The sequence below is a fragment of the Budorcas taxicolor genome, chromosome 6 (genome assembly GCF_023091745.1).
Source record: "Budorcas taxicolor isolate Tak-1 chromosome 6, Takin1.1, whole genome shotgun sequence".
In the NCBI taxonomy this organism is placed as follows: domain Eukaryota; kingdom Metazoa; phylum Chordata; class Mammalia; order Artiodactyla; family Bovidae; genus Budorcas; species Budorcas taxicolor.
Genome location: NC_068915.1, coordinates 47,491,911 through 47,505,316, shown reverse-complemented (window position 1 = coordinate 47,505,316; position 13,406 = coordinate 47,491,911). Strand labels below are relative to the sequence as shown.

The window sequence follows — 13,406 nt, the reverse complement described above, 5'->3', positions numbered from 1 at the left end:
GATGTGTTTGAGGATTCACTATTTGTGACTGGCCTTCATGGTAACCAGCATCTGAACTGGCCAGGGAAGGCACCAGTGGATGATGCTTTAGGGAGCTAGAAATGCATAACACTAACCTGGTTTCAGAGCAGTTTCCAAGCTCTGATATACTATTTCAAAAGCTATATTTAAGGAAAGCAGGAGCCACCATCATATGGAAAGCGATGTGGAGACCTAAGTATTGTGAAGTGTCTGCTTCCCTCCATATGCTCAGATGAAATCAGCCAGCTCCACTCTTTATTATCCTGACATGCCTTCAAATAAGAATAATAATAATAGCTAATTTTCTGCTGCAATATCACCTAAACCAGAACAACCTGAGTCCAGATTATTAAGCTCTCAGTCTTAGTTTGCTCATCTGTGAAATGAGAACTATCCCAATTTACAGTTGTTCTGGGGCAGCTTCCATGGTGGCTCACATGATAAAGAATCTGTCTGCAGTGAAGGAGAACCAGATTTGATCTCTGGATTGGGAAGATCCCCTGGAGAAGGGAATGGCTAACCACTCTAGTATTCTTGCCTACAGAATTCCATGGACAGAGGAGCCTGATGGGCTATAGTTCATGGGGCTGCAAAGAGTCAGACACCACTGAATGACTTTCACTTTTCATTTTCTGGGGCATAATGTGATAATATAAACAAATGAGATATATAGCATGCATAAAAAGTTGCTAACGTCCTTAATTTTCTTAAATCCTACACAGTTAGGACAGTCCTCATGTCTTCTGTTTCTAGAAAAGTATTTTACAGAAACATCAAAATCAGAGAATATGCTTGTTAATTCAACAAATGCTGACTGAGCATAGACAAGGCCATAGATATTCCCAGGACTTTAAAGATTTATTGCATACAACTCTTTTGTTCAAAGAGCCTAGTGAGGAAGACAAAGGAGTAAATTGGTCTCTATAGTTTGGCATGGCTACTATGAGAAAGGAAGGCATGGGGGTCATGGTGTATTTAAGAGAGCACCTAGCCTAATCAAGGGAAAGTACCAGCAAGATTCAGGAGCAGATGTTCCTGAACTAGAAGAAGTGACTCAAGAGTAGGTTAAGCAGAAAGTAAACTGATGAGAGGAGCAGGAGTCAGGAAGACCCCATGTTGTACCCAAGGAGAGACGGTGACCATTCAGATAAGTTAACATACTATGTGAGAAGCCATTCCCTTCTCCAAGGGATCTTCCCAATCCAGGGATTGAGCCCAGGTCTCCCGCATTGCAGGCAGATTCTTTACCAGCTGAGCCACCAGGGAAGCCCAAGAATACTGGAGTGGGTAGCCTATTCCTTCTCCAGAGGATCTTCCTGACCCAGGAATTGAACCAGGGTCTGCTGCATTGCAGGCAGATTCTTTACCAGCTGAGTTACCAGGGAAAGCCATGTATAGGCACACACTAGCCTCAAATTCCAAGGTCAAGTTTAGACACAGGTAGGATTAGATGATATGGACTGCCAAATATTATGAGTTTTCAAGTCATACAAACCAAAACTGGAATCACATTTCAATCTGGCTATCTATCAGTTATTTGACCTGGAGAAAAACAAGTAAGTTTTTAAAACTTCAGTATCTTCATTTGTAGAAGGAGTATAACGTTATTGAACCTACAGCAATGTTGTAAGAGTGAAATGACAAAAAGGTGATGTAAAGTATTTAGCAGAATAGTTGATACATATAGTAAGCTCTCAAACAGTACAATCTTCCTCTGTTCTTTTTTCATTTTTCTAGTATCACAAATATTCTAGAGATATGCATACTGACTCTATTCTGTACCCAACAGGGGGGTAGATAACACAAATACACCTATAAAATTTGAGTATGTCACTGATTTGCATTGAAGGAGAAGACAGTAGCCCTAACAAGTTTCACAGGCAGTGTAAGTATATTAGAATCTCAATAATCATATTCAGGTTTCAGTGACCAATTTAAGAAAAGCATCAGGCTCGAGCAGAGATTACTAGTCTCCATCAGGTTACCTGGGTTAAAGATTACAAAAGGACAGAGTGTCGCAAAATAACTTACTATTCTTTTATCTACCTATGATGGTCGGGTTGGGTAAAGAAAAGGAATTTCATTAATGGTAAGATGGTCCAGTGTCCCAAGGGGAAAGGACAATGACATCATAAAATATACCTTTATCCCTGGGAGAAAAATAGACTTCAATTGTGGAAGAACCAAGTACATGGTAATAAAATGTATATAGTACTGATGGGGCGAGAGCCAGGGCCCAGGAGTACATAAACCTATAGAATTCAGGGTCTTCTCTACAAAAGCAAGGTAACTAAACTGCAACTCAAAAGTAGGTACTTTTATCAGTGTCCTGTGGCTACTGTAACACATTACCACCAACTTAATGGCTTAAAACAACATATTTATTATCTTCATTCTGAAGGTCAGAGTCCTAAATGTGTCTCACAGGGATAAAATCAAGATGTGAGCAAAGCTGTTCTCCGTTCTGGAGACTTTGAGGAGACTCCATTTTCTGGCCTTCTCCAGCTTCTAGATGGTTGGCCGCATTCCTTGGCTTGAAGCCTGTTTTCCCATTCTCAAAGCCAACAATGGCTGGTTGAATCCTTCAAACATCTCACCAGTCTGACACCGACTCTTCTGACTTCCATTTTCACTAAGGACTTTGGGATTACATTGGACACACACAGATAATCTATTTTAAGGTCATTTGATTAGCAATGTAAATTCCATTTGCAACCTGAAGTACCTCTTCCCTTGCAACATATTCACAGAATCCAGGTATTAGGATGTGGATCTCTTTTGAAAGATACTATTCTGCCTATAACAGTATACAATGAGCATTTAGAATGAGAAAAAAATCATATCAGAACCTATTTTGATATCCAAATCCTTTTTCTGTGATTTTTTTGTTTTCAGCAATTTATAAATGATGTTTCCATAGAAATACTTCTAATTAAACCTGAATTTTTCTCATCTCCAGTTCCCTACAACTACCAACAGCTTACAGTATTTTAGAGTACAGGAAATGATGGACCCTAAAGCTAAATTCTTTTAGCTTCATTATTAATCTGCTTCTAAGAATTTAAAAACATCACTGCAGATATGATGCTTAGACCAAAAATATACTCCCTTATAAAATAGTTACTGTAGTTCACTAATGATATTGACAAAATTATTTTTCTTTTACAAAATTGATATTATTAAATGCATGTTGGATTCTAGTATTAATAAGTAATTGAAATGTTTGACAATGTAAGGGTAAATATCTTCTAGTAAATTGATCTTAATATTTTATTACTTGATTATTTTTCACTTACCAGATTCAGGTTATGGAATTTTTTTACAAGATGCAACTCTAATCAGTTATAGTATATATGATAGGCTACACATAGGAAATTATGGTAATAATTTAATCACTGAGTCATGCCTGAATCTTGCAACCACATGGACTTTAGCTCACCAGGCCCTCTGTCCATAGGATTTTTCGGGGAAGAATCCTGGAGTAGGTTGCCATTTCTTTCTCCAAGAGATCTTCCTGACCCAGGGATTGAAGCCGCGTCTCCTGCATTGAAGGAGGTCTCCTGCTTTGCAAGTGGAGTCTTTACTGCTGAGCCACCAGGGAAGCCCAAAGTAAAGTATAGGACATGGTATTTTTATTTTAGAATATAAATAAATCCTTCATGCTTGACAGAGAATGCATCTCACTTCTAACCCAAAAGAACAATAAAGAAAGTATCTTTATGTTCTATCTTTAAAAGAAAAGCCTTGCCTTTAGCGTGTCTACCCTTAATGATTTCTGTTTTAATTCTGTCTTTTGTCTTGTAACTGTTTTCTGAAAGTCCAGCAGTATGATCCCTTACATCATAGTATTGCTCTCCGACTGAAAAGGGAGAGCCGTTCTTTCCACTTTTCTCTTTTAGACTAGAGGAGCTAGCTTAGAGGAAAATTCTCAAAAGTCATACAAATCTTTGCTTGGAAGCAACTGTAATAGTCATTTTAGTTCATTTTACAAGAGAAAAATAACAGCTGCCATTCTGTGAGTGCTTGCCACATGCCAGGCTAAGCATTTATGTTTCTCCTTTTTTTTTTTAATACCCATAACAATACTGGAAGAAAAGTATAATTATCTGTATTTTTTCATGAATACTTATAAGTGGAAAGAATCTTTTATAGTTCTCACATCAGAAAAGGTAACGTGTGTTGGGACAAAGAGAATGTTTCCTGTTTTTCAAGAAACAGCTTTAAGGCAGGTTTCTTGACCTTAGCCACTGTCAACAGAACCAAATTAGGTCTGATGGAGCGCTCATCGCTACAGTTTGAAAGACAGAAGTACTAGGCATTAAGCCTGAGAAATCTGAAAGGGATTTGAAATGATTATTGCCATTATTATTTACTGACTCTCTCTTGGTTACAGCTCTAAATGAAAACCAACATTCAGACAGTGGAAGACTGTTTAACATCTTTCACATTAAAGTTTGCATTCTTAACTACATGGAATCAAGAATCATTTTTCCTTTGCTCCTCAAGTCAATATAAGTCACTCTTTCACTGACTCTTTTTATTTCCATCCAGGCCTAAAACTACCAGTAGAATGCCTCCACACACTTGTCTCCCTTCCCATAGAGAAAGCTCTGCAATGGTATATATGAGTCTGGAGACACATATATAGGAGGAGGACCAGAAGTTGTAGTGCTGATGACTTTGTGAAAACACAGAGGAATGATTCTAAAACTCAAAGCTCTAAAATGGAACCAAGAAAATGAGAACTGACGTGTGCAAATCCCTTTGGGGATTCCCCAAAGCCATTCTGCCACCTGGTGGACTGCGGCACTTGCTGTCCAAAAAGCAAAAAAAAAGAAAAACAAACCAAAAAACAAAAAACAAACAAGATTAGGGACAGAACTGGGTTTGTGAGCAAACTTATCACTCCTCTACTCCCAAGAGGCATTGGGAAAACTGAGGACAACATTTCAGGGCACCTTCCATATGGAAAGTGGATTTTCCTACGTATCTCAAAGAACAGAGAGCTGGCTCTTTCTAGAGTGCACTGGGGAACACAACAGAAGATTGTTGATTGTTAGAAAGTATCCACAGAAATCTGATGCAGAGGTGCTGAAAGGAACCTTAGAGATTTTTATTTTACACATGCAGGGTTTGAGGTCCATGTAGTCTCCCTTAGTTCAGAGAGAAGCAGAACCCACAGGGGCATTTTCCCTTGGGGTAATCACTTCACAGTGCACCCCACAGAACTTAACCTTGTAGGGGATGCAGCTTAGCTTGTATGTTTGTTTAGCATAAAACTATGTCCCTGTGCAGGTATAGAATTAATAGTATGGAATAAATATTGCCGACTGTCATATTACTAGCCACTGTTTATTAAAAGGGGAACAATGGATAAACTGAAAGAAATCACTTAGAATCTGTAGAAATAGAATCAATAGATCTAGCTGAATATAATGAACTCAAATGCACTGGAAAAATCGAGTTGGGGGAAATCCAAATGCAATATATTTTTATATACTTATTCTTATAATTCTATATTGAATAATATGCATTGAAGACTTTGTTTCCATTTAAAATAAGGTTGTAAAATATTTGGCTCATAAAAGCATTAAGATGAGGAAATGAGAGGGAGTGAAAAGAAACCCCTTGTTTTTTAAAAGCATTCTTTTGTTTTTCTCCCTGGTTGTGAATCTGTCCCCTGGATTCATTGCTGCCTCATTTCAGATTTTTTTTCCCTATTCTCACAAATGCCTTCCTTGAAACTTTCCTTCATATTTAAAAACAAATGGAGATGCTGCTTAATTCATTTTACTTTCCAAGGAGTGAAGGAAATGAAAATTAAAAGTGGCTTCACCACCAGTAAAGAATGTTTCAATGCAGAGATTTTGATGGCAATATTACAAGAAAAATTGTATTTACATGTTTTCTGCTCATTTTTCTAAAACACCTCTCCTCCTCTGCTTCAAATCACAGTATTCCAAAAACTGCATTTGTGGTGACCCAGCACCGGTAATGCATTTAGTCAGATTTAAAAATCAGCTAAAAAGTAGACTAAAAAGAAGTGCAGAATACAGATTGGAAATGCTGTAAGTCCCATTAAAGAGGTTCACATTTTTGCTATAGCTGTAAGCTGTTCAAGGATGTGAGCCATGCTCACCTTACTTACCTGCATGGTATACTGGCTAGTATAATAAAATGCCTCCTGTATACTGACTGGGTGCCTATTCAGTATTTCCCCAGTTAATTTGAGATTAGTTATAGTTTATAACTTTCTATGAACCAGTTACCTCCTGTGGCCATAGACTCTAAACATAGTCTTCGACCAGGAATTTCACGAGTAAACACAGAAGAAGAAAGGAATAGAGGTGGGAAGTATGATGCGAACCAGATTGCATGGGTTGAATTCTGGGTCATATTTTACTAACAATGAGTCAGTGGGTGATTTACCCTCTATAAGCTACAGTTCGTCCTCTGTGCAAATAGCTCCATCTTCTCGCTAGGCTCTTTTAAAGGACCTGTGTGGGGCCCACCCAGATAATCCTGGATAATATCCCTATGTCAAGACCCTTAACTTAATCATGTCTATAAATCCTTTTATCAAATAAGATAACATATTCACAAGTTACAGGGATTCAAATATTGACATCTTTGGGGCCTTAATCAGTCTGGTATCTATACCAATATGATGGCAAATCATTTACATTTAGGGATTTTTAGAAATTCACAAGTCTGTAAATTCACTATAGTAGTTGTTTTATTCACAGTCACCTAATTAGGTAAGTTTTGCTTCTTGGTTAGTTTTATTTGCTCCTCCATCTGTTTAACTGAATTTGGCCAAATCTTAGAGAATGTGGGGATTGTTGTGTGATGCATCAGAGATGAGGCAGACATGGTGTTCTAGAATTTGTCTTTCTTTTAAGTCCCAGGAGATATTTTGAACATGGACTATACAGTCCATGGAATTCTCAAGGCCAGAATACTGGAGTGCACAGCTGTTCCCTTCTCCACGGGACCTGCTCAAGTGAGGGATGGAACCCAGGTCTTCCACATCGCAGGCGAATTCTTTACTAGCTGAGCTACCAGGGAAGCCCCAACTTTCATTTAATAAATATTTATTAAATTTTTAGAAGCTGAAGAATTTAAAGTAGCCATGTTTTAAGCTGGAAAACTAGATAAAAATTTCATAGACATGACAAAGGAAATACTTTTTTTTTAATTGGGAAAAAACTCCACAACTAAAATATTAAGGAGACTAACTTAAGAATTAGATACCGAAACAAAAAAGTGAAGTTCTGCTACCAAGGGAAAAAACATTTGCCACGTTTAGTCTTGTCTATTTGTTTATTTTAACCAACTCTGAATCTGGTACACTTGAAGATGTGTTTTCCCCTCTCACCACCTGTGACAGTTAATTGTATGTATCAACTTGACAAGGCCATTCTCCTCCTATCTCTGTTTCAAATGACAGGCAAACTTGATTCTGCTTAATGTGTGAGTAGAGTTGAGAACATTAATTTATTTGAGCACATTAACATCAACATTGGGTGAATTAACTCAGATGACTATTATATCTACTACTGCGGGCAGGAATCCCTTAGAAGAAATGGAGTAGCCATCATGGTCAACAAAAGAGTCCAAAATGCAGTACTTGGATGCAATCTCAAAAACGGCAGAATGATCTGTTCGTCTCCAAGGCAAACCATTCAATATCAGAGTAATCCAAGTCTATGCCCCAACCAGTAATGCTGAAGAAGCTGAAGTTGAATGGTTCTATGAAGACCTACAAGACCTTTTAGAACTAACACCCAAAAAAGATGTCCTTTTCATTATAGGGGACTAGAATGCAAAAGTAGGAACTCAAGAAACACCTGGAGTAACAGGCAAATTTGGCCTTGGAATGTGGAATGAAGCAGGACAAAAGCCTAGAGTTTTGCCAAGAGAACGCACTGGTCATAGCAAACACCCTCTTCCAACAACACAAAAGAAGTCTCTACACATGGACATCACCAGATGGGTTAACACTGAAATCAGACTGATTGTATTTTTTGCAGCCAAAGATGGAGAAGCTCTATACAGTTAGCATAAACAAGACTGGGAGCTGACTGTGGCTTGGATCATGAACTCCTTATTGCCAAATTCAGACTTAAATTGAAGAAAGTAGGAAAAACCACTAGACCATTCAGGTATGACCTAAATCAAATTCCTCATGATTATACAGTGGAAGTGAGAAATAATTTAAGGGACTAGGTCTCATAGATAGAGTGCCTGATGAACTATGGATGGAGGTTCATGACATTGTACAGGAGACAGGGATCAAGACCATCCCTATGGAAATGAAATGCAAAAAAGCAAAATGGCTGTCTGGGGAGGCCTTACAAATAGCTGTGAAAAGAAGAGAAGCGAAAAGCAAAGGAGAAAAGGAAACATATAAGCATCTGAATGCTTATATTCCAAAGAATAGCAAGGAGAGATAAGAAAGCCTTCCTCAGCGATCAATGCAAAGAAAGAGAGGAAAACAACAGAATGGGAAAGACTAGAGATCTCTTCAAGAAAATTAGAGATACCAAGGGAACATTTCATGCAAAGATGGGCTCGATAAAGGACAGAAATGGTATGGACCTAACAGAAGCAGAAGATATTAACAAGAGGTGGCAAGAATACACAGAAGAACTGTACAAAAAGATCTTCACGACCAAGATAATCACGATGGTGTGATCACTCACACAGAGCCAGACATCCTGGAATGTGAAGTCAAATGGGCCTTAGAAAGCATCATTATGAACAAAGCTAGTGGAGGTGACGGAATTCTAGTTGAGCTATATCAAATCCTGAAAGATGATGCTGTGAAAGTGCTGCACTCAATATGCCAGCAATTTGGAAAACTCAGCCATGGCCACAGTACTGGAAAAGATGAGTTTTCATTCCAATCCCAAAGAAAGCCAATGCCAAAGAATGCTCAAACTACCCCACAATTGCACTCATCTCACACACTAGTAAAGTAATGCTCAAAATTCTCCAAGCCAGACTTCAGCAATATGTGAACTGTGAACTTCCAGATGTTCAAGCTGGTTTTAGAAAAGGCAGAGGAACCAGAGATCCAATTGCCAACATCCCCTGGATCATGGAAAAAGCAAGAGAGTTCCAGAAAAACACCTATTTCTGCTTTATTGACTATGCCAAAGCCTTTGACTGTGTGGATCACAATAAACTGTGGAAAATTCTGAAAGAGATGGGAATACCAGACCACCTGACCCGCCTCTTGAGAAACCTGTATGCAGGTCAGGAAGCAACAGGTAGAACTGGACATGGAACAACAGACTGTTTCCAAAAAGGGAAAGGAGTACATCAAAGCTGTATATTGCCACCCTGCTTATTTAACTTCTATGCAGAGTACATCATGAGAAACGCTAAGCTGGAAGAAGCACAAGCTGGAATCAGGATTGCCAGGAGAAATATCAATAACCTCAGATATGCAGATGACATTACCCTTATGGCAGAAAGTGAAGAGGAACTAAAAAGCCTCTTGATGAAAGTGAAAGAGGAGAGTGAAAAAGTTGGCTTAAAGCTCAACATTCAGAAAATGAAGATCATGGCATCTGGTCCCATCACTTCATGGGAAATAGCTGGTGAAACAGTAGAAACAGTGTCAGACTTTATTTTTTAGGGCTCCAAAATCACTGCAGATGGTGACTACAGCCATGAAATTAAAAGATGCTTCCTCCTTGGAAGGAAAGTTATGACCAACTTAGATAGCATATTAAAAAGCAGAGACATTACTTTGCCAACAAAGGTCTGCCTAGTGAAGGCTATGGTTTTTCCAGTGGTCATGTATGGATGTGAGAGTTGGACTGTGAAGAAAGCTGAGTGCTGAAGAATTGATGCTTTTGAACTGTGGTGTTGGAGAAGACTCTTGAGAGTCTCTTGGACTGTAAGGAGATCCAACCAGTCCATTCTAAAGGAGATCAGTCCTGGGTGTTCATTGGAAGGACTGATGCTAAAGCTGAAACTCCAATACTCTGGCCACCTCATGCGAAGAGTTAACTCATTGGAAAAGACTCTGATGCTGAGAGGGATTGGGGGCAGGAGGAACAGGAGACGACAGAGAATGATATGGCTGGGTGGCATACCGACTCAATGGACATGGGTTTGGGTGAACTCCGGGAGTTGGTGACAGTCAGGGAGGCCTGGCGTGCTGCAATTCTTGGGGTCGCAGAGTGGGACACCACTGAGCAACTGAACTGAACTGAGCTGAACATCAACATCACGCTAAGGAAAGGCGCCAGTGTGCTCTTAAGATATAAAACATTCTAGGTCATTCTATCCTCACTGCTGTCTCTCAAAGCACTATTCAAGGGATACATTCAACACACGGAGGAGATGCAGACTCTGCTATTTACATAATGAAGAGGACTAGCATGTTGTTTCTATCTATAATCTGACACTAATATTTGCTCTGACCTCTATGTTGAATAGAACTCTTCCTAGCCATACTTAAAATACCATCTTAAGTATCATTGTCTCAAACTTTTTTTTACCTCTTTATACATTTTTACTATCTGGAATTTTTGTTTTGGTTTTTGGTATCAACTTCTCCCATTAGACTTTGTACTCCATGGTGCTATGTATTATGTTAACTTTGCTCACCAACACAGCCCCACTGCCAAGCCTTGAGAGAGGAGAGTAGGGGGACACACTAGCTTACACACTCCCTGGCTTGACTGCTGGTTAGATGCCTTACAGCTGCTGCTGCTAAGTCGCTTCAGTCTTGTCTGACTCTGTGCGACCCCATAGACGGCAGCCCACCAGGTTCCCCCGCCCCTGGGATTCTCCAGGCAAGAACACTGGAGTGGGTTGCCATTTCCTTCTCCAATGCATGAAAAGTGAAAAGTGAAAAGTGAAAGTGAAGTCGCTCAGTCATGTCTGACTCTTTACGACCCCATGGACTGCAGCCTATCAGGCTCTTCCGTCCATGGGATTTTCCAGGCAAGAGTACTGGAGTGGGCTGCCATTGCCTTCTCCAGGTTAGGTGCCTTAGCCACGCACATTTTTCTAAGGTGGAGGTCTCTGTCCCACGTACATATTCTCTGCTCCTTCCTGTGGTGCATTTGGGTAATATCTGTTTTGTTTTGCATGGTGTCCTATTGTTTTGATGTAGGTAAATCCGATTAACAGGACACAACTGAAGGGACTTAGCAGCAGCAGCAGCAATAGCAGAATTTTAAAGTGCTATAATGAGCACACACAGAAATCTCTCCTCCAATCTTGCTCTTTCAATAAACCTGCCATCTTAATATTCATCTGTAAATGTATATGTCTACTTTTTCAAATTTGTGTGTAGCATAGGATGAAGGAAAGACCTATTTGTTATATATTAGGACCCTAAAATATCAATATGCTGGCACACTGGCCAGGAATCTTGAAAGAGCCAGCAATGGGTTGGTGTTATGTGAAGCACAATACCACATGGGTAAATCCCTGTGGACCAGGGTCCTTGACCTCCCAGGACTGCAGCTCTTGTGCAGCTTGTGCAGCACGTGTCTATGGCCTTTAGCAGCTATTTTATAAGTGACCTGAAAGTGGAAGTGTCAGTCGCTCAGTTGTGTCCAACTCTTTGTGACTCCATGTACTAATAGCCTACCAGGCTTCTCTGTCCCTGGAGTTCTCCAGGCAAGAATACTGGGGTGGGTTTCCATTCCCCTTCTCCAGGGGATTTTCCTGACCCAGGGATCAAACCTGGGTCTCCCACATTGCAGGCAGATTCTTTCCTGTCTGAGCCACAGGGAAGCCATTATAAGTAACCTAGGGCTTAGTAAATATATCTTAATCTGACTTTTGTATCTGACCTTGACGAATGTAGGTGTAGCTTTGACTCAAGCAGGCATGAACGAGATAGGGATTAGATTATTGAGGGCGAAGGAGCCTCTTAGTTCCAGTAAGGGTCACCTCCAGTAAGGCAGGAGGTGCCTGCCACTGGGGCACTGAGTGCTGTCCAGAGTTCTCAGGGAGCCTGCTTCTCACCCACTGCCACCTCAGCCACTCCACTGAGTCAATCTGATGAGACTTCCAGAAGCCAAGAGGAGGAGGAGCCCAGCACCTCCCAGACTCCACCGGATCCTGAGTCCTCGCTCAGTGATGAGCTAAACAACAAAGTGGCTGAACTGGTGCAGTTCCTGTGTGTCAAACATGTAACAAAGAAACCCACCACAAAAGCAGAAATGCTGAGGAGTGTCATGAGAAAACACAAGGACAACTTCCCTGAGATCTTCAGCAAAGTCTGTGAGTGCATGGAGGTTGTCTTTGGCATTGAAGAGAAAGAAGTGGACCCCACGAGACACTCCTATGAGCTTGTCAAAACATTCAACCTCACATGCGATGGGATACTGAGTAATGGAGGGGGAATGCCAAGACCGGCTTCTTGGTACTTATTTTGGATATGATTCTCATGGAGGGCAACTGTGCCCCTGAGGAGAAAATCTGGAAAGCATTGAATACGATGGGGGTGTATGCTGGGCAGGAGGATTTCATCTACGGGGAGCCCAGGAAACTCATCACCAATGATTTGGTGGAGGAACAATATCTACAGTATCGGCAGGTGCCTCACAGTGATCCTCCACACTATGAATTCCTATGGGGTCTAAGGGCCTATGCTGAAACCAAGATGAAAGTCCTGGAGTTTTTTGCCAAGATCAGTGGGACTGACACCACTTCCTTCTTATTCTGGTATGAGGAAGCTTTGAGAGATGAGAGAGCCCAGGTCAGAACTATCCCCAAGGATACTTCTGCCATGGCCAGTGAAAATTCCAGTGTCATGTCCAGCAGCCTCTTCTGCCCTGAGTGACGTCCAAAGCAGTTTCTCAGTCTTCATCTGAAGACAACAGTCAGTGTTCCATGTAATGGAGGGCTAAGGCAGAAGACTTTATTAGCATTTTCATGTTCCTATTGTATATGGGTGATTTGGACATTTAACTTTTTTTATTACTTGTTTCCCCCCCCCCCCAATATTGTTTAATGAAGTTTAATTAGCTCCAGAAAAAAAAAAAAAAAAAACAGGCATTGAGGGGTGAAATGACTTGTTCCCTGTAATGTTTCTCATTGTCAACTGGCTGAGCCATCAATCTGCAAAAATAGTTAATATCCATGTGGGCTATAATATGCTGGATAAGGTTTTGTCTTTGTACAATAGGTGTGTGACGTTAATAGAGACTATTAATTTAACTATTTCAAACTCTTTTCTCTTCCCTCACTTGAAAGGGCACCCAATTCCAAAAAAGGCAAGATGAGACATGCCAAGTAACTAGTCTCGTAGACTCTGCGACACAGTCACAGTCTCTAAGAGTCACCTCCTTCCATGCAGTTCCAAACTGACTCTGACTTGGTCACTGGATAGCTTGTGAGCAGGGCAT

General features: G+C 40.4%; 1 protein-coding gene across 1 annotated transcript; it reads left to right on the top strand.

Moving 5' to 3' along the window:
* Positions 1-6,277: 6,277 nt before the first annotated feature.
* LOC128049494 (melanoma-associated antigen 10-like) lies at positions 6,278-12,841 on the top strand. Its single transcript, XM_052641752.1, is given in 3 exon segments — positions 6,278-6,368; positions 11,953-12,405; positions 12,408-12,841. Coding segments are annotated over 3 exon segments (978 nt in total).
* The last annotated feature ends 565 nt before the right edge of the window (positions 12,842-13,406 follow it).